The sequence below is a fragment of the Mauremys mutica genome, chromosome 1, assembly GCF_020497125.1.
Source record: "Mauremys mutica isolate MM-2020 ecotype Southern chromosome 1, ASM2049712v1, whole genome shotgun sequence".
Lineage (NCBI taxonomy): Eukaryota > Metazoa > Chordata > Testudines > Geoemydidae > Mauremys > Mauremys mutica.
Window position 1 is genome coordinate 7,183,715 of NC_059072.1, and position 27,721 is coordinate 7,211,435.

The following is a 27,721-nucleotide window of genomic DNA, read 5'->3' on the forward strand; positions in this document are numbered from 1 at the left end:
AATAACCCTGGTCGGGGCTCTAAGGGTATGTTGATTTGTTCCGGTGTTAGTGTAGGGAGTGTTCTGAGTAGATGGTGCAGTTTCTTAGTGTATTCCTCAGTGGGATCTGAGGGAAGTGGCCTGTAGAATTTGGTATTGGAGAGTTGTCTGGCGGCCTCCTTTTGGTAGTCAGACCTGTTCATGATGACAACAGCACCTCCTTTATCAGCCTCTTTGATTATAATGTCAGGGTGGTTTCTGAGGCTGTGGATGGCATTGCGTTCTGCACGACTTAGGTTATGAGGCAAGCGATGTTGTTTTTCCACAATTTCTGCCTGTGCACGTCGGCGGAAGCATTCTATGTATAGGTCCAGACTGTCATTTCGACCCTCAGGAGGAGTCCATGTGGAGTTCTTCTTCTTGTGCTGTTGGTGGGAGGGTAACTGTGTATCAGTGGGCTGTTCAGTGTTATCCTGAAAGTATTCTTTGAGTCGGAGATGGCGAAAGTAGGCTTCCAGATCGCCGCAGAACTGTATCATGTTAGTGGGGGTGGCAGGGCAGAAAGAGAGTCCCCAAGATAGGACAGACTTTTCTTCTGGGCTGAGTGTGTGGTTGGATAGATTGACGATATTGCTGGGTGGGTTAGGGTTACCATGGTTGCGGCCCCATGTGGCAGGTAGGAGTTTAGACAGCTTGCAGTCCTTTTTCCTTTGTAGAGAGGTGAAGTGAGTAATGTAGATCTCCTGTCTTATTTTAGTGAAGTCCGTTTGTATGGAAGTTTGGTTATTAATGAGAGTCTCCAGGTTGGAGAGCTCTTTTTTGATGTTTTCCTGTTTGCTGTATAGGATGCTGATCAGGTGGTTCCTCAGTTTCTTTGATAGAGTATGGCATAGTCTCTCACTGTGGTCTGTGTAGTATGTAGATAGCAGTGGATTTTTTACCTTTAGTCCATTTGGTATGATGTCCATCCGTTTGCATTTGGAAAGGAAGATGATATCTGTCTGTATTTGTGCAAGTTTCTTCATGAGGTTGATGGATTTCATCAACTGTAAATCAGACTAACTTGCAGGAATTATTTGTGTCTGCTCTGACTGTATCGCTCCCGCTGTATCCTTAATAGCGATCTCCATTCTATCACTGCTACCGACTTTTCTGGCTTAGGCTCTCCCAGCTAGTTTCTTATTTCTTCCCTCAACTTAGTATAAAGCCCCTCTCAAGGTCGGTCAAATTCCCTATTCTCTTGATCCCTTCACAGATCCTCTCCATACCAAATATCATTGGAATTCAAATCTCTTTTTGACACACAGTCACAACTTGCAGCTCCTGTAGTTTCACTTGCTTTTTCAATGCTGCTATAGTTTCCTGGCACCAACTGTGAGAAAGGCTTGTGATCTCCTTTTCCTTAGTCAAATCTCGAAATAACTATTTGATTCTTATCACTTGATGGTCTAATTTATCTTTGTCTGCTTTAATTTTTTCCCAATCCATCATTCTTTTCCACAATTCCCTATTTTGTTTCCCTATCTGTTCTGAGTTAACATTATCTGTGCCTGCCTCACTTCCTGCTCCAAATTTTCCTGGCAAGTTTTGAAATTCTCTTGTAATGTTTGTAACTCTGCATAGATTCCCCACTTACATGCAATTGCCTTTTTTACAGCTTGCCACAACAGCTACTATGGCTTTTTACTGGCATTAGGCTTGTACAGCTATACATATTTCTCAAACATGTTTTCTAAAGTATCAAATATTACATACGGTTCCAATGCACCTTCCATCCAAATGCAATAATCTCCTTCTCTAACAGAGAAGAGGCTTTAACTTTAGAATACTGGGGTCCCTCTCCCAACCCTTTACTTCTTTTCTTAAACAGTGTTTTAAACATTATTACACTAATACCACATGGTATCTCCCCATCTGTTTTTTTTCTCTCACATATAAGGAGTCACCCTTATTAGTCTTAAATAACTAAGACCCGTCACTGTAAGACCCCGTCCCGAAATACGACACTCCTTTATAGCTCCCCCCATCCCGCATTCTCCACCATATGTTAGCCCCAAAAGAGGTCTCCCTAGGGGATGGGGAGCAGACAGATACCGGACATGTTGATATTCAATACTCTAAATGCTCTTTATTGATTACAAAACAAACCTTACTCACTCCACCTTCACACCCCAAACATACTATACCAGAGTCCAAAGGTCTGAATGGTCCTGATGGCCAGTCGAGATTCCTTCTGATCATAAGATACAGGGAGCTGGTGAAAACCACATCTATATCCACACAGGGCTCTGGATCAATAAATGACTCAGATTTGCAGAAATCATAGGCAACCATTTATAGTCCATTCCATCGGATCATCAGTTCTTTGCCTTTGTTTAGTAGGCCTTCTACCCACACAATTCCAAAGAGACAAGCCTGGGCGGGCCACCATAATCCAAGGCATGCCATAGCCTCCAATTCTTATACAATTCTTCATATTTTTCCTAGAACATAACAAGATTGTTTTTGCACAAATAGTTCTAATAGTTCTTGACCTTACGCTCTTGTTTCGGTTGCCAACTTGCAACACACACATTTGTGTCAAGCACGCATCATTTATACCAGGCCTCAATGACCTATACCATATTATATATAGTGTGTGTGTGTCCGTCCGTCCATCCCAACATTATGGGGTGCTGGCTCCAGGAGTGGGCTAGGAATTGGGGTTCGGCCTTCCACCGGGCAGCACTTACCTCCAGCAGCTCCCAGTTGGTGGCACAGCATGACTGCCACTAAAGCAGGCTCGCTGCCTACCCTAGCCCCCACGCTGCTCCTGGAAGGGGCCAACGCTCCCGAGGTGCCAGGGGAAGGGCAGGAAGCAAGTGGCTCCGCTCCCCCACAGCTCCCATGGCATGGGGCCAGCAGGGAGCCTGTCTTAGTAGCAGCCCTGCTGCGCCACCAGAGATTGGGATCGACTGGGAGATCATCTAGGATCGACTAGTCGATCACGATCGACCAGTTGGTGACCACTGATCTAGGCTATATTTCTCTAGCTTGTTTATGAGGTCATCTAAGACAGCATCAAAAGTCTTACTAAAGTCAAGATAGATCACATGTACTGTTTCCCCACCCCCATCCATGAGGCTTGTTACCCTGTCAAAGAAGGATATTCGGTTGGTCTGACATTATTAGTTCTTGACAAATTTGTTGACTGTTACTTATCACCTTATTTTCTTCTAGGTGCTTACAAATCGATTGTTTGATTATTTGCTCCATGATCTTTCCTGGTACTGAAGGTAAGCTCACTGATCTGTAGTTCCCCTGGTTGTCCTTATGCCCCTTTTTATAGATTAGTACTCTATATGCCCTTTTCCAGAACTTGGGTATCTCCCCCATCCTCCATGAGTTTTTAAAGATAATCGCTAATGTCTCGGATCTCTCTTCAGTCAGCTCCTTGAGTATTCTAAGGTGTATTTCATCAGGCCCTGCCTTCTTGAAGACATCTACATATTTATTAACTAGTTCTTTCCTATATTAGCCTCAGATCCTACCCCATTTATGCTGATGTTCACTATGTTAGTCGGCCGACTGCTGCTAACGTTTTTGCTAAAAACAAACAAAAAAGGCATTTAACACTTCAGCCATTGCTGCATTTTCTGTTATTGTCTTCCCTCCTCATTGAGTAATAGGCCTACTCTGTCCTTGGTCTTCCTTTTGTTTCTTACGTATCTATAAAATGTTTTCTTGTTACTTTTATGTCCCTAGCTCCTTGAATCTTATTTTTTGCCATGGCCTTTCTAATTTTGTTCCTACATACTTGTGGGTTTTTTTTTAATATTCATCCTTCATAATTTGACCTAGTTTCCACTTTTTGTATGATTCTTTTTTGAATTTCAGGACATTGAACATCTCCTGGGTAAGCCAGGGTGGTCTCTTACCATACTTACTATCTTTCCTACGCATTGGGATAGTTTGCTCTTGTGCCCTTAATAATGTTTCTTTCAAAAACTGCCAAATCTCCTGAACGTTTTTTCCCCTTAAACTTGCTTCCCACAGGATCTTACCTACCCATTCTCTGAGTTTGCTCAAGTTTGCCTTCTTAAAATCCATTATCTTTATTCTGCTGTTTTCCCTCCCACCATTCCCTAGAATCATGAACTCTCTCATTTCACGATCACTTTCACCCAAGCTGTCTCCTGCTTCCAAATTCCCAACCACGATCTCCCTATTTGTCAGAATCACATCGAGAGCAGCCTCTCCTCTAGTTGATTTCTCCACCTCTAATAAAAAGTTGTTTCCAATGCATTTCAAGAACTTGTTGGATAATCTGTGCCCTGCTGAATTATTTTCCCAACAGATTTCTGGGTAGTTGAAGTTCCCCATCACCACCAAGTCCTGTGTTTTGGACGATTGTTAGTTGTTTAAAAAAAGCCTCATCTAACTCTTCCTCCAGATTAGGTGGTCTATAGTAGACACGTATGATATCACCCTTCTTTTTACCCCTTTCATTCTTACCCAGAGACTTCTGACAGGTCTGCCTCCCACTTCTATCTCAAATTCAGTGCAAGTATAAGGAAGGATGGTCCAGGGTATAAGGTACTAGATTAGGACTTAGGGGACCAGCAGCCTTCCTGTGGGACCTTAGGCTGGCTGGATAGCTTTCGAGAAGATATGCTTTAGCCAAACACAAGTTATTGGCCTCAGTACTGGGTAACTGGATGAAATTTAATGGCCTCTGTTATAAAGTTCAGACTACATGATCCAATGGTCCCTTCTGTCCCTTAACTCTATGAAAGTCACTTAAGCTTCTCTATGGCTCAGTCCCTCATCTGTACAAAGGGGATAATAGCACTTCCCTATCGCAGAGTGGTGTTGTGAAGATAAGTTTATCAAGTACTGAGGCATGCTCACATACTACAGAAATAGGGACCAACAAGTATCTCTATCGATAGATAGCGGCACATGTCAATGTTAGCTGGAACTCACAACATGCCTGGGTCTGATGGAGCCCCCAGGGTACAACCTGGAACTGTGGGATCGCTGTGCCCACTTAAGCAACAAACCAGGCTGGAGGGTTATGATGCTTTGTCCGTGACAAACAGCAAACCCCTTCAGGCGCTGCTGTCACTCAGCCACCAGCATGCAGAGGCACACCCAGCTAAGTTGCATGAAGGCTCCTCCAGCCCATCATGAACCATACACAGGGAAACACCAGCAAATCTTCCAAGCCCCCAGCCTTGCACTCCAGACGTATACTATCTTACACTGCTCAAGACCTTCTCTTGAACAGTGAAAGCTTATTAATTCACCACTTAATCAAAGGAAAGTGGATATGCACCAGCATTTGTAACCTGAGCATATTTCCCAAACACTTTAGACAAACTCACTGATAAGGATAAAACATTAAAATAAGTTTAACTATAGAAAGATTTTAAGTGATTATAAGTTATAGGCATAAAGGTAAGAGATCGTTACCAACAAAAATAAAAAGTAAGTACACAGTCTAAATCCTAAACCTTATTAGACTAAGCAGTATTTGGATCAAGCAGTTTTTCACACCCCACTGGATGTTGCAGGTAGGTTACGGTCCTTAATACACAGGCTCACTTTCCTTCTCAGCCTGGGACCAGTCTCCTCAGTTCATAAGAATGGCCAGACTGGGTCAGACAAAAGGTTCATCTAGCCCAGGCCTGGTCTACACTAGGACTTTAATTCGAATTTATCAGCGTTAATTCGAACTAACCGCTCAACCGTCCACACCAGGAAGCCATTTAATTCGAACTAGAGGGCTCTTTAGTTCGAATTTGGTACTCCACCCCGGCAGGTGGAGTAACGCTAAATTCGACATGGCTAGCTCGAATTAGGCTAGGTGTGGATGCTAATCGAACTTAGCAGCTCCGGGAGCTATCCCACAGTGCACCACTCTGTTGACGCTCTGGACAGCAGTCCGAGCTTGGATTCTCTGGCCAGCCACACAGGAAATGACCCGCGAAAATTTGAATTCATTTTCCTGTCTGGGCGGTTTGAATCTGACGTTCTGGTTGCACATCGGGGCGAGCTCCGCAGCACCTGCAACGATGCAGAGCTCTCCAGCAGAGAAGTCCGGGCAATCCCAGAATAGAAAGAGGTCCCCAGCATGGAGTGACCGGGAAGTCCAGGATCTGATCGCTGTGTGGGGCGAGGAGTCTGTGCTCTCGGAGCTGCGCTCCAACAAGCGGAACGCGAAGACCTTCGAGAAGGTCTCTAAAGCCATGAAAGAGAAAGGATACAGCCGGGATGCGATGCAGTGCCGCGTGAAAGTGAAGGACCTAAGACAAGGGTATCAAAAAGTCAGAGCGGCAAACGGACGCTCCAGAGCCCAGCCCCAGACATGCCGCTTCTACGAGGCACTGCATGCCATTCTAGGTGGGTCTGCCACCAGTGCCCCACCAGTGACGGTGGACTCCGAGGACGGAATAGTGTACCGGGACAGTTCCTCCTCCCTGTTCGCCGATGGGGAAGATGAGGAAGGGTCTTTTGAGGACGGCGCAGGCGACATCGAACCCACTCCCGCTTTCCCTGACAGCCAGGATCTCTTCATCACCCTCACAGAGATCCCCTACCAACCGTCCCCGCCCGTTAACCCGGACTCGGAATCAGGGGAAGGATCAGGCGGTAAGTGCTACAAACAGGGAAACATTTATTTTTTTAAGAAACAGGGATATATATAAAAAATAGAAATTCTATATAAAAAATTTTAAATATGAAACTATACAAACAGCAGGTCTACACACATAGGAATGGAGCAATAGTACTCTGGGGACAGTTCAAAAAAGCTCTCAGAGAGCAGCTGGAAAAGCCTCAGCAGGAGGTTCCTTGGTAGAGGTGCCTTGTTGGGTGCTCCGTTGAAGCACACTCTTCCGCGCCAGGCCATCCTCAGGTAAAGGGGGACCATCGCCTCGACGAGCATGGCAGCGTATGGTCCTGGTCTGTGCAGGGCTTCTGTTAGCATCCGCTCTCTCTCAGTCCGCCTGACACGCCTCAGGGTGATGTCGTTGTGGAAGTGCTGCATCTAATTAGTGGAATTAGTGTACTGTTACTATTGTGAATGGTAGACTTTTACTTTGCATAAGACCCTCGCTTAACAGAGTTTTACTTTGCATAAGAATGACCCTCGCTTAACAGACTTTTACTTTGCATAAGAATGACCCTCGCTTAACAGCCACGTGTTGGAGGCCACAGAGGAAAAGCATACAGTGATCTTTCCCGTGCACTGGCGGGAGGGGCCGCAAAACGGTCATCTTTTCTGCTTTGCACATTGCCTCCAGCAGGAGAGCACAGCTAAGCACTAACTGATAAGCACTCTGTACTGTAAGGCTTACCAGGACTTTGTGCAAGAGGGATGCAGCTGTCTCTCCTCGCTTGTGCGCTATCCAGTGCAATGGCGCCGCCAATGAGAGCGTATTCCGAAATCTCGGACTAGTTCTGAGATCTCCTGAGACTTGGTTCCCTCTTTGGTCTTCTTAACTGAAACTGACTAGACTGTGTTTACTGTTGGCAAACATGTATTTGTTCAAGGAAATCACCTACTTTTTCGCATCACACAGCTTCAGCTCCTTCCCGGACTGCCCCGGCATCCCCCTCACAGAGGCTGGCTCAGATTAGACGCCGAAAGAAAAAGACTAGGGACGAGATGTTCCAGGAACTGATGGCCAGCTCCAGAGCGGAGGCGGCAGAGCAGAGACAGTCGAGGGAGAGCCTGTGTCAGCAGCATCGCACACACCTGGAACGGGAGGATAGGTGGCGGCAGGAAGACCAGCAGGCGACTCAAACGCTGCTTGGTCTAATGAGGGAGCAAACGGACACGCTCCGGCGCCTTGTAGATGTTCTGCAAGACCGCAGGCAGGAGGAGAGAGCCCCCCTGCAGTGCATCTGCAACCGCCCTCCAACGCCAGGAAGTCCTGTCCCCCCCTCACCCAAAGTTACAAGAAGGAGGGGCGGTAGGGGCCGTGAGAACTGTCCCTGCACCGCAGCACACCGATAATGTTCGAGACAACTCTCGCGCTGTAAATTTGTACAAGCTCTTTCCTTACAGCATCAACCAGTCCCAACTCCAAGTTCAAACCCCCCACTGTGTACTACATTACTAAAAGCGGTTTGGTGTTACTGACTGTTTCCGTCACGTTTCTGGTGTCAGAAGACTTTCTATTGTTGTGTGTGTGGGGGGGGGGGAATTGTAATTTCAGTGCATAGCCCACAGTGCCATGCTACAGACTTGGCTGCAGGGTCAACTGCAGGGCACACACAGACTGCAGTCACTAGGCACCAGGGACAGTCTGTGTGGTGTATGCTGCCCCGGGTCTTTCCTTGATGTGTATGCTTGTGCAGGGTCCTGGTGCCTGCCGTCCCCGAATGTAAAGGCAGGCTTCCCTTCACATGCACTTGGACCGTAGTCACGATCCTCCCCGGTGCCCTGAGCCCCAAAAAGAGACCTCATCCAGGGGCAGATACTCACCCTTCCCCCACACCCCTCACCCCTTCCAACGCCCAAACCCACAGCCGTCATGTTAACCCCTATCCAAAGACGGCACCCCTCGCCCCTTCCTGCAAACCCACCCATCAGTGCACACCTTACCCAGCACAGAATGCTTCCATGTTTCAACCAAGAAACAGAAATGCAAAGTCAACGAAAGATTTATTATTAATTACTAAAACATGTCCTTAGTTTTAAAACGTCCTTCGGAAGTGGGGGAAACTTGGTTTATGATCAGGCTCTCTTAAAATCAAGTGGACAGTCACAGGTTACCCTGCTCTGCGAGGAAACTCGCTTTCAAAGCCTCCCTGATGCATATCGCTTCCCGCTGGGATATTCTCTCAGCACGGGTGTCTGGCTGATCGTAAACAGCAGCCAGGCGATTTGCCTCAACCTCCCAAGCGGCCAAAAAGGTCTCGCCCTTGCTCTCACAGAGATTGTGGAGCACACAGCAATAACTACGGGGATATTCTTTTCGCTGATGTCCGAGCGAGTCAGTAAGCTCCGCCATCTCCCCTTGAGACGTCCGAAAGCACACTCCACCACCATTCTGCACTTGCTCAGCCGGTAGTTGAAGAGTTCCTTTTCACTGTCCAAGGCGCCTGTATAGGGCTTCATGAGCCAGGGCATTAGCGGGTAGGCCGGGTCCCCGAGGATCACTGTAGGCATCTGCACATCCCCAACCGTTATTTTGTGGTCCGGGAAGAAAGTACCTGCCTGGAGGCGTCTAAACAGACCAGAGTTCCTGAACACACGCGCGTCATGAACCTTGCCCGCCCACCCGACGTTGATGTTGGTAAAACGTCCCCTATGGTCCACCACAGCTTGCAGCACCATTGAAAAGTAGCCCTTTCGGTTAATGTACTCGCTGGCCTGGTGGGCTGGTGCCAGGATAGGGATGTGAGTCCCATCTATAGCCCCACCGCAGTTTGGGAATCCCATCGCGGCGAAGCCATCTATGATGACCTGGACATTTCCGAGAGTCACTACCTTTGAGAGCAGTTGCTCAACGATTGCGTGGGCTACTTGAATGACAGCAATCCCCACGGTAGATTTGCCCACGCCAAAGTGGTTCGCTACTGACCGGTAGCTGTCTGGCGTGGCAAGTTTCCAGAGGGCTATGGCCACTCGCTTCTGCACACTCAGGGCTGCTCGCATCCTTGTGTCCTGGCGCTTCAGGGCAGGGGCCAGCAAGTCACAGAGTTCAAGGAAAGTGCCCTTACGCATCCTGAAGTTTCGCAGCCACTCTGTGTCATCCCAGACCTGCAGCACTATGCAGTCCCACCAGTCTGTGCTTGTTTCCCGGGCCCAGAATCGCCGTTCCACACCATGAACGTGACCCATTGCCACCATGATCTCCACTGCGCGGCGTACCCTGGTTTCTGAGAGGTCTGTGCCACTCTCCTCACCGCGCTGCCGGAGCCTCCTCGCCCGATTTCTCAGCAGCTGACTGTTGCAGAGGTGGACGATAAGGTGCGAGGAGTTGACAACGGCCATAAGTGCAGCGATGATCGCAGCGGGCTCCATGCTCGCAGTGCTGTGGCGTCCGCGCTGTCACTGACCAGAGAAGGGCGCGATCAGATTTCCCGCCGGCGCTTTCAGTGAGGGAGGGCTGTTGTGAGTGACGGTTGAATGATGACAGTTACCCAAAACCACCCTCGACACATTTTTTCACCCAGCAGGCATTGCGAGCTCTACCCAGCATTCCAATGGGCAGCGGGGAGTGTGGGAACTGTGGGATAGCTTCCCACAGTGCACCGCTTCCAAAGTCGAAGCTGGCCCCGTGAATGTGGACTCAGAAGTTCGAATTTGTGTATTTAGTATGGATACACAAATTCGACTTATTAAGGTCGAATCCACAAATTCGACTTAAGTAGATTCGAAATAGTCCTGTAGTGTAGACAAGGCCCCAGTATCCTGTCTTCTGACAGCGGCCAATGCCAGGTGCCCCAGAGGGAATGAATAGAACAGGGAATCATCAAGTGATCCATTCCCTGTCGCTCATTCACAGTTTCTGGCAAACAGAGGCTAGGGACACTATCCCTGCCCATCCTGGCTAATTGACCTACCCTCCATGAATTTATCTAGTTCTTTTTTTTTTTTTTTTTTAACTCTGTTATAGTCTTGGGCTTCACAACATCCTCTGGCAAGGAGTCCCAGAGGTTGACTGTGCGTTGTGTGAAGAAATACTTCCTTTTGTTTTAAACCTGCTGCCTACTCAATTCATTTGGTGACCCCTAGTTATTGTGTTGAGCATTATTTACTCCTTTTACTTTCTCCACCCGTCATGATTTTATAGACCTCAATCATATCCCCCATTAGCTGTCTCTTTTCTAATTTAGTCTTATTAATCTCTCCTCATACAGAATCCGTCCCATATGCCTAAACATTTCTGTTACCTTTTCCTGAACCTTTTCCAATTCCAATATATCTTTTTTGAGATGTGGCGACCACCTCTGCACACAGTATTCAAGATGTGGGCGTACCATGGATTTATATAGAGGCAATATGATATTTTCTATCTTATTATCTACCCCTTTCTTAATGACTCCCAACATTCTGCTCGCTTTTTTGACTGCTGCTGCACATTGAGTGGATGTTTTTCAGAGAACTATCCACAATGAGTCCAAGATCTTTCTTGAGTAGTAACAGCTAATCTAGACCCCCCATCATTTTATATGTATAGTTGGGATTATGTTTTCCAATGTGCAGTACTTTGCATTTATCAATATTGAATGTCTTCTGCCATTTTGTTGCCCAGTAACCCAGTTTCGAGAGATCATTTTGTAGCTCTTCGCAATCCGACTGGAACTTAGCTATCTTGAGTAGCTTTGTATCTGTGACGTTGCACTCTCTATTTTATGAAAATATGCTAATGAGTGTGAATATAATGTAACTGGAATATGCTTCATGCAAAAAGTGTCTTGTAAGGTACCATTACAAAGCTGATTATCTACTGAATGTGTTTATCCGATATGTATGAATGTATCATTATTGTACCTGAAACTAGAAATATGAAATATAACTCTGAGGGTCTATTGTAATTATGCAAAGTGTGGGCCATTAATGGTGGTTTGGAATCTTGATGGCTCCCATTAACCAGGACAATTGTCTGTAGATGGCTCTGTTTTACTTGTAAGTCTTCCTGTATACCTGTGTGCTGGCAAGTGGGTAATGAAGTCTTACAGTGACATGTGATCATGTCACCTGAACTAGAATCCATCTTTAACCTGGTGTTTTTTCCATTTAGGAGGGGTGGAAACCCAGAGAGGGACAAAGGCATCATTTCCCTTTACAAAAACCATGTTGACTCTTCCCCAACAAATTATGTTCATCTATGTGTCTGGCAATTTTGTTCTTGACTATAGTTTCAACCAGTTTGCCCAGTACTGAAGTCAGGCTTACCGGCCTATAATTGCCAGGATCACCTCTGGAGCCTTTTTTAAAATTGGCATCACAATAGCTATCCTCCAGTCATTTGGTACAGAAGCTGATTTAAATGATAGGTTACAGACTATAGTTAGTAGTTCTTCAATTTCACATTTGAGTTCCTTCAGAACTCTTGTGTGAATCCCATCTGGTCCTGGTAACTTATTACTGTTTAGTTTATCAATTTGTTCCAAAACCTCCTCTAATGACACCTCAACCTGGGACAGTTCCTCAAATTTGTCACCTAAAAAGAATGGCTCGGGTGTGGGAATCTCTCTCACATCCTCAGCCATGAAGACCGATGCAAATAATTCATTTAGTTTCTCTGCAATGGCCTTATCGTCCTTGAGTGCTCCTTTAGCACCCCAATCACCCCCACTGGTGGCCCCACTGGTTGTTTAGCAGGCTTCTGATGTACTTAAAAAATTTTTTTTGCTATTACTTTGAGTCTTTGGCTAGCTGTTCTTCAAATTCTTTTTTGGCCTTCCTAATTATATTTATATACTTTATTTTCCAGAGTTTATGCTCCTTTCTATTTTCCTCACTAGGATTTAACTTCCACTTTTTAAAGGATGCCTTTTTGCCTCTCACTGCTTCAAGTCTTTGTCTTCCCAGTGTTGTTGCCTTCAGCATAGGTGAGGGAGTAGAGAGGGAATCGTGCATGATGCCACTGTCTCTTATTTTATACCCTCAGTCCATGTGCCTGGAAAATACTAGCCCAGACATGTCCTGGTGAGCCTTGCTGAGTCGGAGTTGAGCAATCCCCATTGTGTGATGCTTATGCAAATCTCTTTCAGAATTGTAAATCCCCTGTTTACAACTCCCCTGCTGATTAATGATTGTTTAATGCTCGCTGGCCTGTGGGTCATCTCCCTTGTCGTCTCTGGAGAACTACCAGCGTGTGACTTCCAAACTCACAAAATATTTCAATAACAACCATACAGCAAAATCTCATAACTTCATACACACTAACGCTATACATATTTTGACAGAGCAATGGGTTTCAGCAGGTCATGACCTTTCATATATCTTACATGGCATGCTTTGTATGAAATATCATAACTACATATAAATGATGAATATGGGTGTTCTAGGGTGCTACTTTGAGGTACAGTATGTCACACTGGGGTATTATCCCCATTTTACAGATGGAAAAATCTGAAGCAGAGACTTGCCCAAGTTCAATGTCAGAGTCACAATGAAAACCCACAGAGTTCTTAGCACCCAGTCCAATGTTCCAACCACTAGATTTTACCTCTTTCTCCATTATATGTAATCTGAACATCAGTAGCACCTGTAAGAGCTGCAAATGTTAGGAGGCAAAAGACTGAAGACGCAAACAAGCTATTTAATGAGTAACCTACATGTCAGTGAATAATACATGTTAATAATTCTCATGTATTTTCTCATTTCAGACAGTTGAGTTAGTTACGATCAATATGGGCAGTCACACATGATCTGGTATCATTTCACCCAGAAAGTTTTGTGATATGGGAGGCAAAGGTCACAATTTCCATGCCTAGGTACCACATCTAAGTGATATCATGACTATCTAGATCAATTGGAGAGTTTAGTCTCAATTTTATGCCACAGCACCTGCCACTTCATTCACTCACTGGGTAATTTGATCAAAACCTCTGGAAAGGAATTACATGTGATAATTTGATTGCTACCTATAGAAAATTGCTATTTCTTGCATAGGGAGGGGGCTGATATTCTAAATGCAAGAGTAGATGAAGACATGGAGTAATAAGAGCTGGCAATGCCACGATGTATTATTCAGCTATTATTGCTGATGCTTTCAGCATTATGTTATTCTGAGACTCTCTGCTGACCACACAGAGAATAAGTCCAGCTGCTTATTCCAAACAAACAGCAAGGCACTTCCACATGCACAGTGGAAGTTTTATAGTTACTTCAAGCTGGGAAAAATATCAACAGTATTGCAGTAATGCCTAGAGGGCCCATCTGAGATTAGGGACTCTGTTCTAAGCAATATACAAACACATAAGAAATTGTCTATTGATATTGAAAGTGCTCTGGAGCAGACACTAAAGGTGGATGGGGAAACAGAAGCACAAGGGGGTGAATGAACTTGCCAAAGGTCACATACCAGGTCAGTGGCAGAGCTCAGGTCTCCTGACTTGCAGGCCAGTGCCTTAGCCATTGGACACCACCTCAGTATTTCTCTATGTTCTTGCTGTAATAGACAAAGCCTGGAGCACTGGACCTCGTGCAAAATCTAAGGCCTGAACCAGAGGCTGGGAACCAAAGTCGGGTCATGTATTAAAGCAGATACGTACAAGATCATGGTTCAGTCACGTTGACTGATCGGTCCATCAGCCCTCACAGAAGCAGTGCCGATCACAACATGCCATTTGTGTTGCTCTAGCCAGTCTTTCAGTCACCCACTGGCCAGGCTGGCAGTAGCACCGGACACCCAATGAGCATAACAGCCCAGAACCCCTGAGCTCTTGCGATCTGCCAGCCTTAGCCTCCCAAGTAGCCAGGATTACAGGCACGCACCACCGCACCCGACTTGCTGTTCAATACATGAATTTAATAAAGCTCATGCTAGCTTACTAGGCACTAGATATTTACAAAAATATATTTCTGTTAGTACAGATATATTCCAATCTAGAACAAGAAAAGATGGATTGATAAAATAATGAACAAGGATGTTTATTCCAAGATATTAGTCATGAAACACCTAAGGTGGTACGTAAATTGTTTGTCTCAGGCTATAAATGTCAGGTTACCTTGCCTTAACCCAGGGGTAGGCAACCTATGGCACGGGTGCCGAAGGCAGCACGCAAGCTGATTTTCAGTGGCACTCACACTGCCCAGGTCCTGACCACCAGTCCGGGGGGCTCTGTATTTTAATTTAATTTTAAATGAAGCTTCTTAAACATTTTTAAAACCTTATTTACTTTACATACAAGAATAGTTTAGTTATATATTATAGACTTATAGAAAGAGATCGTCTAAAAACGTTAAAATGTATTACTGGCATGCGGAACCTTAAATTAGAGTGAATAAATGAAAACTCGGCACACCACTTCCAAAAGGTTGCCGACCCCTGCCTTAACCCTTTGTCCAGCCTAGGGAGATGCAGAATGTCCCACTGCTACGGAGCTGAGTCCCTGCCACTGGGCACTCATGTATTAGTGTATCTGTAGACACTGATCTGGGACTCTAGTACTGTGTCTCGAGGACAATAAACCTGGTCGAGCGCCTTCACCACCGAACCGTGCCAGTGGTCTTTCTTTATGAATAACATTGAGGTCTGCTGAATTAACATGCTACAGTATCTGCTAATACGGATAACACTGGAGCTCCAAGGACAGAAGCATTAAGCAACCTGAACAGTGTTACTGAGGCAATGAGATTCCAGCCTTCAACAATTACCTTGAGCTGTGGTAAATGCAGGAGCTTTGTTTTTTTTTTAAAAGTATCTATTGCGTTTCAGTGTAAGTGGTACAGATTACCACCAAATAGCTCATCGTCCAAATCATCTAGCTACCTTATGTAGCAATGTACAGGAAAGATGACGATATAAACAGACTTAGCCCATACTTGCTGTCACTATAGTGTTGGTTTTCTAATTTTAAAACCTCGCTTTTATCTCCAGCAATACCGTAAATACTAGAAAGCAGAAGTCATTTCTGCCAAGCACAGAAATCCAATATGGGGTTCACCACCATGTTGTAACAACTAGGCCTACAAATTACCTTAACTGTAAACTCAATAGTAATAAAGTTTATAAAGTGTTGCAATAACCTATAACAATAAATGTTGATGGGGAAAAGGTGCAAACATGAGTCACAAAGATTAGTTGGAACAAAAAGGGCTGCTATGATAACTCAAGGACTATTTAAAGGTTGGTAAACAAGGGAAGTGGGGGACTGGAAATGAATGAACCAAAACTGGTGCGTCGGAAACCAGGCCTAATTGATGAACAAACTAATGAAGGGATGGGTTCCGCCCATCACTCCTTTTTGGGGTCTTTAAGAGAAGAGACATTGGTGAGGGAAGAGGAAGCTGACTATGCTGACCGAAAGATGTGAGAAAGGGAAGAAGAGAGCTTCACCATCAGGCTGCCACCCCACCATCTCCTGGGACCCCAGGCCTTTCGTCCTAATCCTGAGAGGATGTCCAGACCAGACCAGACCAGAGAGAGGGACCCAGATGATACTGCCACCTCCCCTGGGCTCCACTTAAATCCAAAAAAACCCTTCCTCACTTTATGTCTTCTCCTTCCTTTCTCTCTCTCCTTTTTCCTTCTGTCTAATGAGAGTCTGGCTTAGCTGGTGAAGACTACGTTTTTCAACACCGTTGTATGCTTGTGACCAGAAAGAGGCAGCTAAACACAATGTTCTAAACAGCCTGCTGCTGGTCTGAATTTGCCAAGTCTACAAGTAATAACAAGACCATGTGTTGTGCCTGCGTTTTTCCAGCAGCGAGGCTAAAAGTGAGAGTCAACACCAAACCCACAAGCTGCATTTTCTGGCTCTGTTGTTCTTCTCTCTCCCTTCTTGTATGTGTTTGTCTTGTTTCATCTCTTAGGAAAGAAAGTCAGACTTTAACAACAGCCCAAGCCTATCTCAACTATTTTCTCTTTTTCCCAAAATAGGAAAGTTACCACCATCTAAAAAACCATCACACAAGGGGGAAGCTCTTTCTAAAAATGCTTTTCGACTAAAGTGAAAGTGAATGAAGGATGTTGTTAAAATAGAAGCCTTAATACTTTATTTTTCAAATGCTTTTTAACTATTTCCCTCCTTTACTGTATCTTTAATAAAAGGTCAAAATAATGCTTAATGATCTATTTGTCATGGTACTACACAGGCTGAAGTCTTTGTATATCAAAGCCCAGGGGCGGCTCTAGGTATTTTGCCGCCCCAAGCACGGCATGCGAGCTGCCTTCGGTGGCTTGCCTGTGGGAGGTCCCCGGTCCTGTGGATTCGGCAGCACGCCTGCGGGAGGTCCGCTGAAGCCGCAGGACCAGCGGACCCTCCGCAGGCATGCCGCCGAAGGCAACCTGCCTGCCGCCCTCATGGCAACCGGCAGAGCGCCCCCCGTGGCTTGCCGCCCCAAGCACGCGCTTGGTGTGCTGGTGCCTGGAGCCGCCCCTGTCAAAGCCCCAACCTTGTTTAATGTTGGGTAGCGACAGGGTCATTTTAACACCTTCAGCTCTGGGCCTGTATATTCCATCTAAATTAATACAACAACTCCCATGTCCCTTGTGAAACATCCACTGCTGAAGACAGTACCATGTCCCAAAGGCCGAAGGGTATCATACTGCAGTCCTAGAGTAAGGGAGGAGGCCAAAACTGGATTAAATGTTCTTTCCAGAGGGTACGTCTTCACTACCGGCCGTATCGGCGGGTAGCAATCGATTTCTCGGGGATCGATATATCGCGTCTCATCTAGACGTGATATATCAATCCCCGAACGCGCTCCTGTCGACTCTGGAACTCCACCAACGCGAACGGCGGTAGCGGAGTCGACGGGGGAGCCGTGGACGTCGATCCCGCGCCGTGAGGACGGTAGGTAACTCGATCTAAGATACTTCAACCTCAACTACGCTATTCACGTAGCTGAAGTTGCGTATCTTAGATCGATCCCCGCCCCCCCAGTGTAGACCAGCCCAGAGACTGACTAGATAATATTTTCACCTCTTAGCTCTAAGGAGCCAGTACATTCCTTTTTAACTTTAGTTTAACTAATGCAGTGCTGCCATCTAGTGACTGGTTATTTATGCACTGCAGTCAAGAGTTCCTTTTTAAGCTCATCTAGAAATTAACACGCACTTAAATTAGTTCCAAATGCCACTGAATGGGGCCTCACAGCTCATCACACAGAAAATTGTGCTGGAAACTGGGCCTGTTAGGTAGACGCTCCCTTGTTTAAAACGAAGGATGCTGTCACATACATGCTAATGACCTTGCACTTCCCTAGGGCCTTTCACTCTGAAGGGGCCCTGGTGCTTTACAAATGTAGCTGACTGATGTACCAGCTAGACCACAGGGCTGGTCTACACGACTGCTTAAATCGATGTAACTTACATTGCTCAGGGGTGTGAAAAAGACACACACACCCCCGAGTGACGTAAGTTACATCGACTTAAAGCACTGTCCGCACCGTGCTATGTTGGTGGGAGACGCTCTCCTACAGACCTAACTCGGAAATGGAATAATTATGCCAATGAGAGACCGCTCTCCTGTCGGCATAGCGTATCTTCATCAGACGCGCTGCAGCTGCGCCGATGTAGCACGATAGTGTAGACTGGCCCAGAGATCACTTCGTCCCTCCCCAGGACGCAGCTGCAGAGAGCAGCAGCTGTTTGATCAATACACAGCACTGTTACATGGCCTTACAGACCTGGGAGCAAGGAATACTTTTTGTAAACTGAAGTTGCAAGGTGAATTTAAAGGTGGCAGGATGTAATCACCCCATCAGAGATCTGCCCTCTTATGAAAGGCAAAGGATTTTTACAGATAATTCCTAAAAGCAACTAGGGGTGTGTAAACTATGTAATGAAAGGACAATGAGAATGCACCTGTGTGTTATCTAGTGGTTCCTTGAATGCTCTCCCCTGTTCCACTCCTCTCTACCTCCAATCTGTCATTCTAGCACTTAAATGACTTCTCTGCTTCTCCCTGGGACATCAGAATGGGGGAAAACCAGTGTGTTGCCATAAGGAACATTGTAGCCCAGAAACAAAGGCAAACCTGCTATAATGGTACCAATTGGAACCGGATCAAATGCTCTCAGAGACTGGACATGGAAATGTTTCAGACAGACAATCTCTGCTCAAGTTAGGACCAGATGAAAACAAGAAATTAATCTAGAACAGGGGTAGGCAACCTATGGCACAGGTGCTGAAAGTGGCCCGCAAGCTGATTTTCAGTGGCACTCACACTGCCTGGGTCCTGGCCACCGGTCCAGGGGGTTCTGTATTTTAATTTAATTTTAAATGAAGCTTCTTAAACATTTTTAAAACCTTATTTACTTTAAATACAACAATAGTTCAGTTATATATTATAGACTTATAGAAAGAGACCTTTTAAAAATGTTAAAATGTAATACTGGCATGCGAAACCTTAAATTAAGAGTGAATAAATGAAGACTCGGCACACCACTTATGAAAGGTTGCCGACCCCGATCTAGAATCATCCACATTTGTCCGGGTTAGGTGGAGAGCGACTACATGACTTCACGAGGCTCGCATAAGAAATTGCTTTGGACCACACTGAATTGACCCGAAACTGTGTCCCATGAAATGCATATACCCTGTAAGGTACATGAACAAATAAGACAGGGTGCCCAAGATCAGGCTCCTTCTGAGGTATGTTTCTCCTTTGATCATTGTCATAAAAATTGTACAGTCAAGTCAGATGCCTTGATGCTATAACAATTCTAGAGTAAAAAGCCCAGAAGTAAGTGTGTTCCTAAGGGGGATAACCTTGTGTCTCGCGTCCTCAGATACAGGGTTAAATCTATCATTAAAGCAATGCATAGTGTGGTTTAATCTCTAATGAGATTTCAGTAAATAAATACAATCAAAAACAGCTTTTTCTCCAGTTAAAAAAAACCAGTACTGTTTAATACAAACATACCTGATCACAGCATAAGACACTCTGGTTCTCTACGATCATCATCCTGAGGTTTAACTGAAGAACTGATTTTGTTTTGTTGAAGAGATTGATGTACGGGGAAGAGAGAACCAAGGATGAGAGAAAGAGGCAGAGATGGAGAGACTGGGGAACACCCAAAGATTACATGTTTAAAAAAAAGACGTTCTCGACTTGATGCATGGGAAGTCAGCTATTCCTCCCCGGAGATGAGATTAGCCCTATGAAAATTAACTCCATGAATGAGTTCTTTCATTAGTAATAAAATGCTTTTATATCATCTCCCTTAGTTTGGCATGTTCATCTCAGTTTGCCCAATGACCAAAATGCACTGGGATAAGGCTTAAATATTGCAGAAAGTCTGGCAATCATAAAAGCCAGTCACCTGAATGTGCACCACTGACAGAAACTAGCCACCCTGAGGGGCAACATGTGGGACACGCGTGCCAACGTTCAGAAAGAAAATCTGTCAAGTCCAAGTGCATCTAGTATTGTACAAGTTACGCAGTCCGGGTTTCTTACACTGAGACGAAATAGACAGCCACCTGGAACACACATCGACCAAGGTACCCTCTTGTAACAGAGGGATAACCTCAGACCTTATTCACAGCGTCCTCATGAACAGCTCGTCTTGTCCTTCTTTTGATGAGCTCATCCAAGGACCATCAACTTCACTTCTCCAAGGACATCAGTAACAATACAGAGATGCTAGCTACAGACCTCCTCACTTCCAACACTTCAGAGCCAGATCTAGGACATAAAAACAGCCCCCTCCTGTTTTCAAAACAGGCCATAGAGGACAGCAAGGTGCCTCGGAATTTCTAACACTTCCTCGATGACATCCATGGCCTGGACCAGCTCAGGGGAAATGGTTAGCTGTGTCAAGGGGCCGAGACGCTGCTGCACGCAAGCATGGCACAGGTAGCCACCTTGGTCTTTGCTGCCATTGCTCTGTGGGAAAAGGACCAATAGGAAATTGTAAAAGGAGAAGGACTGAGAAATACAGAGTCTCTGCCTCGTCTCCCTCAGACATACTTGGCCAATGTATACATTGAACTCAGACACAGGATGAAATAGGAGTTGGGGAAGCCATGTCCCCAACTCCTATTTCATCCTGTGTCTCAGTTCAACGTATACACTGGCCCAGTATGTTTTGTATCTGTCACCTCTTTCTCGCTAAAGAAACACCTTATAAAGCATCCTGCAATAAAAATTATACATGCAATTTCATTATACCGGGGCCTGATCCAGTGGGGTGATGAAGGCTCAAGGGACAGGTATATAGCTATGTACTTGTACGGTTCCTATCACAGTAGCATCATGCACCTCTCAGATATGGTTAATGAATGTTTTTCTTCCCCACCTTCCTGGGGAGACAACTAAAATTATCTCTGTTTTACAGAGGGAGAGTGGAGAAATCACGAGCCAGTTCCTCAGCTGGTGTTAAGTTGGCGCTGCTCCATGGACGTCAACATAAGGATCTGTCCCGCAGTGACTTGCCCACGGTCACACACCAAGTCTTTGGCAGAGCTGGGAACTGATCCAAGATCTCTGGAGCACCTTAACTCCAAGGCCATGCTGCTGAGATAACAAATGTCTCATCCAGGTTCAAACCCAGCCCTGTTTGGTAGGGGGTCAAGATTATTCTATTTATCAACCATAGTCTATGTGAAAGGAAATGGTGGGTCCAAGTCCAGAAGGTAGGTGTCTACATCACACACAACAACAAAAAACACCCACAACTGGCACAAACTGAGCCTATTTTAGTTTTTGGGTATGTCTACACTGCAGGTTCACAGGGCTCAGGCTAAGGGACTGTTTAATTGCAGTGTAGACATTCAGGAGCAGGCTGGAGTCCAGGCTCCAGGACCTTGCGAGGTGGGAGGGTCCTACAGCTTGGGTTGCAGCACAAGCCAGAATATCTGAGCCTCGTGAGCTGGAGTCAGCTGGCAAGGTCAGCTGTGGGTTTTTAACTGCAGTGTAGACATGGCTGAGAGGGCAAGGCTGGAATGAGCCACGAAGACTGAAATACCCCTCAGAAGCCTAGAGACCAGGACAGGGCTGAGTTACAATGGTGGAAGATGGCTGCCTTGTGCCAGTCCATTTTGTGCACGGGCAGATCTGATCTGCTATTTCTGTGATCATGGCTAAAACCATGGGCGGCAGGTATGGTAGGCACGGGAAGGCGTTGTCTGATGTCCCCCCGCCTGATGTCCAAACAGCCTGATGTCCCCCCGCCCATGCTCCACCCCCAGTCTCCATCCTGCCTGCTGTTCCCTGGGACAGGTAGGTTGGGGGCTGCGGTGCACCCCCGAGGCCGTGCCACGGTGCCTGTCCTCCTGGTGCTGGGGCCACGCCGCCTGCCCAGCGCTGGGGCCTCTCCGGCTGTGCCACCTGCTCCGTGCTGGGGCTGGCAGCTTGGCCAGGGGACACATTCTGGGACGGGAGGCCTGCAGGCCAGGGGTTGGGCCCAGCAGCGCTGTGCAGGGAGGCTGAGGCATGCCAGATGGGGGTTGGGCCAGGCGGCGCCACCCAGGGAGGCTGTGGCCGCACTGCCCGGCTCTCCAGTGCTCCAGGGCTGGGGGTGTTAGCCTGGGGCGGGGGCCAACGAACACAGTGGGAGCTGGGCTCCAGTGGGCGCAGAATGGGTGGGGCCTTGGGCAGAAGGGGTGGGGTTGGGGGAGCTACCCTCCCCAAGCCAGGGGTTCACCCACCGCCCATGGCTAAAAGGCTGATAAGTGACATCTCCAGGGCTATCAACCTGGCACATTTCATTGGCACCAAGGTCACAAAAACACAACTAACAAGCAGAAAGGAGAGGAGAGGAGACTTACGTAAGTGAGGGGCACTTTCTTCATGGTTAGAATCGAGCCGGCAGGCACAGCGTTGTGGCACTGTGACACGGAGCAATGAATTGCCCCTTCCTTTAAGGCCTCACTAGTCAACTCTGGCCGCAAGAAATACTCCTGAAAAGGGAAAGAACAAGGCTTGCGGTGAACTCAGTGCATCAGAATGCGCTGTGAGCAGTGGGGGTAATCTGCAACATCAGAGCTTAAAAAAATCCAACCACAAGAACACACTTGAAAGGAAGGAACTGGAACGAGACTATGAGGCCTAGACACACAGGAAAGGGAACACGTCCACTTGTGGTAAGGGAGAGAGGCAGAATCAGTGCTATATTTCAGTCAGTCAGATACGAGTCTAAAAGCAGTAGTCATTCAACACTAAGGCTGCACTGAAAACCACAGCGTCAGGAAACGGGAAGGCTAAGAACCAAATATCTCCTCAGTTACTCTGGACCTAAACTGGTGTAACTAAGAGGAGAATTCAGCCCATTGTTCAGGGAACAATATGAATCTTAGTTTCCCTCCTTACTATTTAATTTAACCGTCCTTTATTCTGCTCCTATCCAGTCACCAGACCTCCTAAACCCCTCAAGCATAGGACACTTTAGCATAGATGTTATGGGGAGTGTAGTGAGGCGGTGTGGTTTCCGCCGCCCCGGAGAGAGACGAGCCCCTCCGGACACCAGAGTGGGCGGAGCTAGGGAGCTCTGAGCCCGCCCCCCAGAGGGTCAGATGGTGCCCTGGAAGTATAAAGGCTAAACCTCAGAGCTCACTGGGAAAGCAGCCGCTGGAGAGGCCAGATGCCTCTGGCCTAGGCTGTGACTGGGAAGCACCAGTGACCCACAGCCCATGCAAAGACTGGCCCGACCTGCCCTGCGCTTGCACCCGGAGGAGTTGCCGGGCCTGCCTCTCACCAGCTACCCCGCGGAGCCCATGGCGCTGGCCCCCCCAGAGGACACCACCCCGACCCAGGTACCACACGAGGGGGAGTTAGGCAGTAGCCTGGGGGCAGCCGAGCCTAGTCTGGCTGCAGCACTGCCAGAGCCGATGTCCGTGTGTTGCGGCCAGGATCTTACTGACACAGCAGCGGGTCTTCTGCCACTGCTAGGCCCCAGGCTGGGACGCAGTGGAGTGGGAGGGCCTGCGTCCCCCCTGCCACCCAACTCACGGGTGACCGTCTCCCCCTCTCCCAGGCTGTTTGGAGGCTTGGGCCTACTGTTGTTGCTCAGCCCTGAGCTCCGGACTCATTACTGCCCCGCCCTGACCTAGGGCCCCGGCCTAACTGGACTTATTTCTGCCCTCACCAGGGAGGACTCCCGCGGCCGAGCTGATTCCCAAATACATTAACAGACCATAATTAGGCGGTGTGGTTCCTTGCTGCCCCGGAGAGAGACGAGCCCGGGCTAACTTCTCTACACGGAGCAAGCACTCAAAGTTACATATACTGTTTTCTTGTTAACTTGCCAATGACTCATTGTAACTTTCACAGGCGCCGACTCCGTGGGTGCTCCAGGGCTGGAGCACCCACAGGGAAAAAATGATGGGTGCTGAGCACCCACCAGCATCCCCCCATCAGTTCCCCTCCCCCCACCGCCAGTGCCCCTCACCCACCAGTGGGCCCTGCAGATCAGCGCCTCCTTCTCCCTCCCCATGCCTCCCACCCACCGCAAATCAGCTGTTTGCAGCATGCAGAGAGGCTGGGAGGGATGGGGGAGGACGTGGTGCACTCTGGAGAGAGGGGAGTGGGGCCTTGAGGGAAGGGGTGGAGTGGAGGTGGGGCCTGGGGTAGAGCTGGGGGTCAAGCACCCCCCGGCACTTTGAAAAGTCAGTGCCTATGGTAATATCCCACTCCAGCTGCTCACAGATCTAAATTACAGTCACTTTGCCATGGCATGTTTAACTCACCCCGGCCAAAGTCAAAAGGTATTCCAGGGACTTTGTCATTAACAGATGCTTTTTGGCACGAGTCACTGCAACATACAGCAAGTTGCATTCATCTTCAGCAGACATGTCTAGGCAGAGATTAGAGAGAAGAAGTCAGAAAAAAAATAAGTGTTACAAGATAACTGATTGATAAAACTTCCGAATTTGTTCTGGTATTTCAGCTAGTTCTAATTCACTGCTGAATTAGGATGAACATTTAAGACAAGAGCTGGGTATGTCACAGAAACATGGTTGGTGTCTCTGTTAAGAAGGAGATAATAAGCAGAGTAGCATGGCTGCACGGTACCCTGCCATGTGTTTGTTACACAACCACGACAGGACTTGTGTGAGACATCAGTGACAGCAAACAGAACCAATATTCTCTCCCCTTGGAGCATACACATTCGTTGCTGATCAAAGCAGGAACAATGCGTTGTTCCCTGAGTGATGAACCTGCCCTTAAGTGCCATGTCCATTTCCCAGGTACAGACTTACACAAAGAAACTGCACCACAAGTAAGAAGTCAGTAAATGACAGTAAGCTTGAGAGAGGATATTGCTAGGTACAGCCAGAGACAACCCCAAGCCGACCTCCAAAGAGTGCTGACTGATAGGGGAGTGCCAATGGGTATGCCTATGCATCGCCTTTCCCTTTATACTGGAACCATTCTTTTCCCTAAAGGATCTCCCTTACCAGTGATAAAGCGAGGCAGCCTCTGGAGATTATGCCTGGCACAAGGGACTTTCATAAAATCATCTGCAACCAGCACAGTATCAAACTCCAGGCCTTTGGCTTTGTACACGGTGCCTATCACGTAATCTAGAACCAACAAACATCAGGGAACAAGGGGGGGGGGAAGGGGAGAGAGAGAGAGAGAGAGAGAGGGGATATTAGCCAATATATCTGTACTGCTGTTTTTATATCTTCTTGTTTACTGAATATGATGTACAGATTAATTTACGATATTCTGCATTTATAGTTTCACTTCCTTTTAAATGTGAACTGGAAGCCAGACAGGGTGGGGGAGGTAATATTTTTTATTGGACCAACTGCTTTTAGTCTAATAAAAGATATTATCTCACTTACCTTGTCTTCCTAATATCCTGGGACCAAGACAGCTACAACAACACTGCAAACTGGAAGCAAAGCAGAGAGAGAGGGAAACCCCCCCCAGACCAGAGTTCCTGTTCTGCACTAATCCACCAACCCATTAACCAGGACTGGCCCCCTCAAGAAAATGCCCAGGTGCCTCACACCCCAGTCCAGACCTGAACTTAAACAAGAATGGTTTGTTGTATTTTGATAGTCCACCAGTATTCTTCCAGAAATCACTGCAAATGTAGGCCAGTATCCAGGAGATGTACTGAATGAGAGTTTTAACAGGCAGGATAAGATAAGGCATTAGGGCTAGATCCCAGGAAATACTGACTGAATCATCATTCAGCTCCAGCAGAACCTCACTTATCAGTACTGTGACCCCAGGCATGTCCCAGAAGGAGCTGTCTTATTCCTTCCTGGGCACAAGACGATCTTGGACCAAGTGCACTATTTCTGAGGAGCAGGGGGAAGTGAGGTTGGATTAAAAAAAGGGAATCAATTTCCTTCTTGGGGGGGAAAAAAGCCAAAAAAGGTGTGTTTTGCTTTACCTGCAAATGCTATATTTGATACATGACTGTTCTTTATCCTCGCCACCAGCTCGGGAATGCGGACATTGTATTTCTCCACTATTGCGATCTTCACCTCCAGCTCCCTGTCTTCAGTTTTGGCTGCATAGTTCTTTAAACCCTGGAAGCCATCCTTCTCAACCCACTTTTTGATAAAGTGGTCACCAATTTGGAGTTTCACTAGTGAGAAGCGCATTGGATAATGTCAATACACAAGAAAGGCACCATTGGTCGCATTTTTAACTTCAAATGAAATGGATATAGAGCGAGTAGGGGAGGCAACAAGGCCTAGCGGAGAGAGCACTGGACTAGGACTCAGGAGACTTGGGTTCTATTCCCAACTCCAACCCTGCTCTGCTAGGAGAGTTTGGGCAAGTCACTTCACTGTGCCTCAGTTTCTCCATCTGTAAAATGGGCATGATGATACTGACCTCCTTTACCATAAAGCACTTGAGTTGTACCAATGCAAAGTTCTATATAAGAGCTAGGTATGATTAGCAGTAGCAAGTGTCTCAAAAAGCCTATGTTTATCATTTTTCTAAATGGTAGATGTCCTTTTGGAGATACTGGGATACTTTTAGGTTAGCAGAACAGTATATGGGGTGGATTCTTACAGAAGTCAAGATATTCTTATAGCTAGGAAGATGGCCAGTGATGATGAGCTGAAATGGATATGCCATATTCTCTTTCCTGACAGAAGGGATTTTCTGTTCACAAAGTACAAGTTGGTGGCTGTACTGAAGGGAAAGGTTCTTGGATTGAAGGGACAAGTAGAGACACTACTGAAAATCAGTGAAGTTGAGGCATTCCTAGACAGCCAGGTTTGGGAAACAACAGGCTCAAGGGAGCATGATGCTTGCCAGCCAGGAATCGGAGAGAGAGGAAGTCAGAGAGGAGACCTGGAGGTTCACAACCACGAGACGCAGGAGATCACGGCAGCATTCTACATGGCTGGAGAAAGAGGACTGGGATGAATTCCACACAGCTAGTAGCTTTAAAATTGATACCAGGTCCTCAGCATGGAAACTTTGGAAAATACCTCTTGAGATCAAGCAGTTCCAAGGAAACAGAGAGATGTACAGAATACTCATGTAGATGGCAGCTCAGCCTAATATGTAAGAAAATCAAGCTAACTCGCCAAGAGTTCTCCAACTACCCAAGGAAAACAGACAATCCTTACTGGAGATTCAATACTAAGAAGAATTAAAAAAAGGTGGACAGGATGACAACAAGATAGTGGGCTGCCTTCCCAAAGCTGAGACAAGACTCACTCTAAAATTGGATAAATAATTAAGTCAACAGGCAAGGCTCCATTGGAGATGGTTCATATATCTATCCCGAACAAGATATGGAGCTGCTGATTTGGGACTCCATTAATAAAGTATTAAAGGAGGGCAATGTAATTAATGCAACTCAACATGGGTTTATAGAAAACAGATCCTGTCAAACTAACTTGATATCTTATTTTTATGAGACTACAAGTTTGGTTGATAAAGGTAACGGTGTTGATGTAATACTTTGACTTGACTTTTTGATTAAAAAATTAGAAAGATATAAAATTAACATGACACATTAAATGGATTAAAAACTGGCTAACTGGTAGGTCTCTAAATGTAATTGTAAACGGGGAATCATCATTGAATGGGTGTGTTTCCAGTGGGTTACCAGAGGGATGAGTTCTTGGCCCTACGCTTTTAACAATATGCATTTTAATATGACTAAATGTATACATATAGGAACAAAAAATGCCAG

General features: G+C 46.5%; 1 protein-coding gene across 5 annotated transcripts in view; it reads right to left on the reverse strand.

Annotated features, from left to right (window-relative positions):
• Positions 1-2,116: 2,116 nt before the first annotated feature.
• The window catches only part of FBH1 (F-box DNA helicase 1), a 55,355-nt gene continuing 29,750 nt past the window's right edge, over positions 2,117-27,721 (reverse strand). For 2 of the 5 annotated variants that reach the window (XM_045028507.1, XM_045028522.1), the window contains exons 17-21: positions 25,952-26,149; positions 24,999-25,124; positions 24,288-24,394; positions 22,371-22,502; positions 19,522-20,487 (exon numbers count right to left, since the gene is read on the reverse strand). In XM_045028507.1, the coding sequence (XP_044884442.1) occupies positions 20,317-20,487; positions 22,371-22,502; positions 24,288-24,394; positions 24,999-25,124; positions 25,952-26,149 (734 nt within the window). In that variant the 3' untranslated portion in view covers positions 19,522-20,316. Of the gene's footprint in view, positions 2,463-19,481; positions 20,488-22,370; positions 22,503-24,287; positions 24,395-24,998; positions 25,125-25,951; positions 26,150-27,721 lie in introns of those variants that run through there. The other 3 variants (XR_006581808.1, XM_045028517.1, XM_045028495.1) reach the window with 3 other exon arrangements.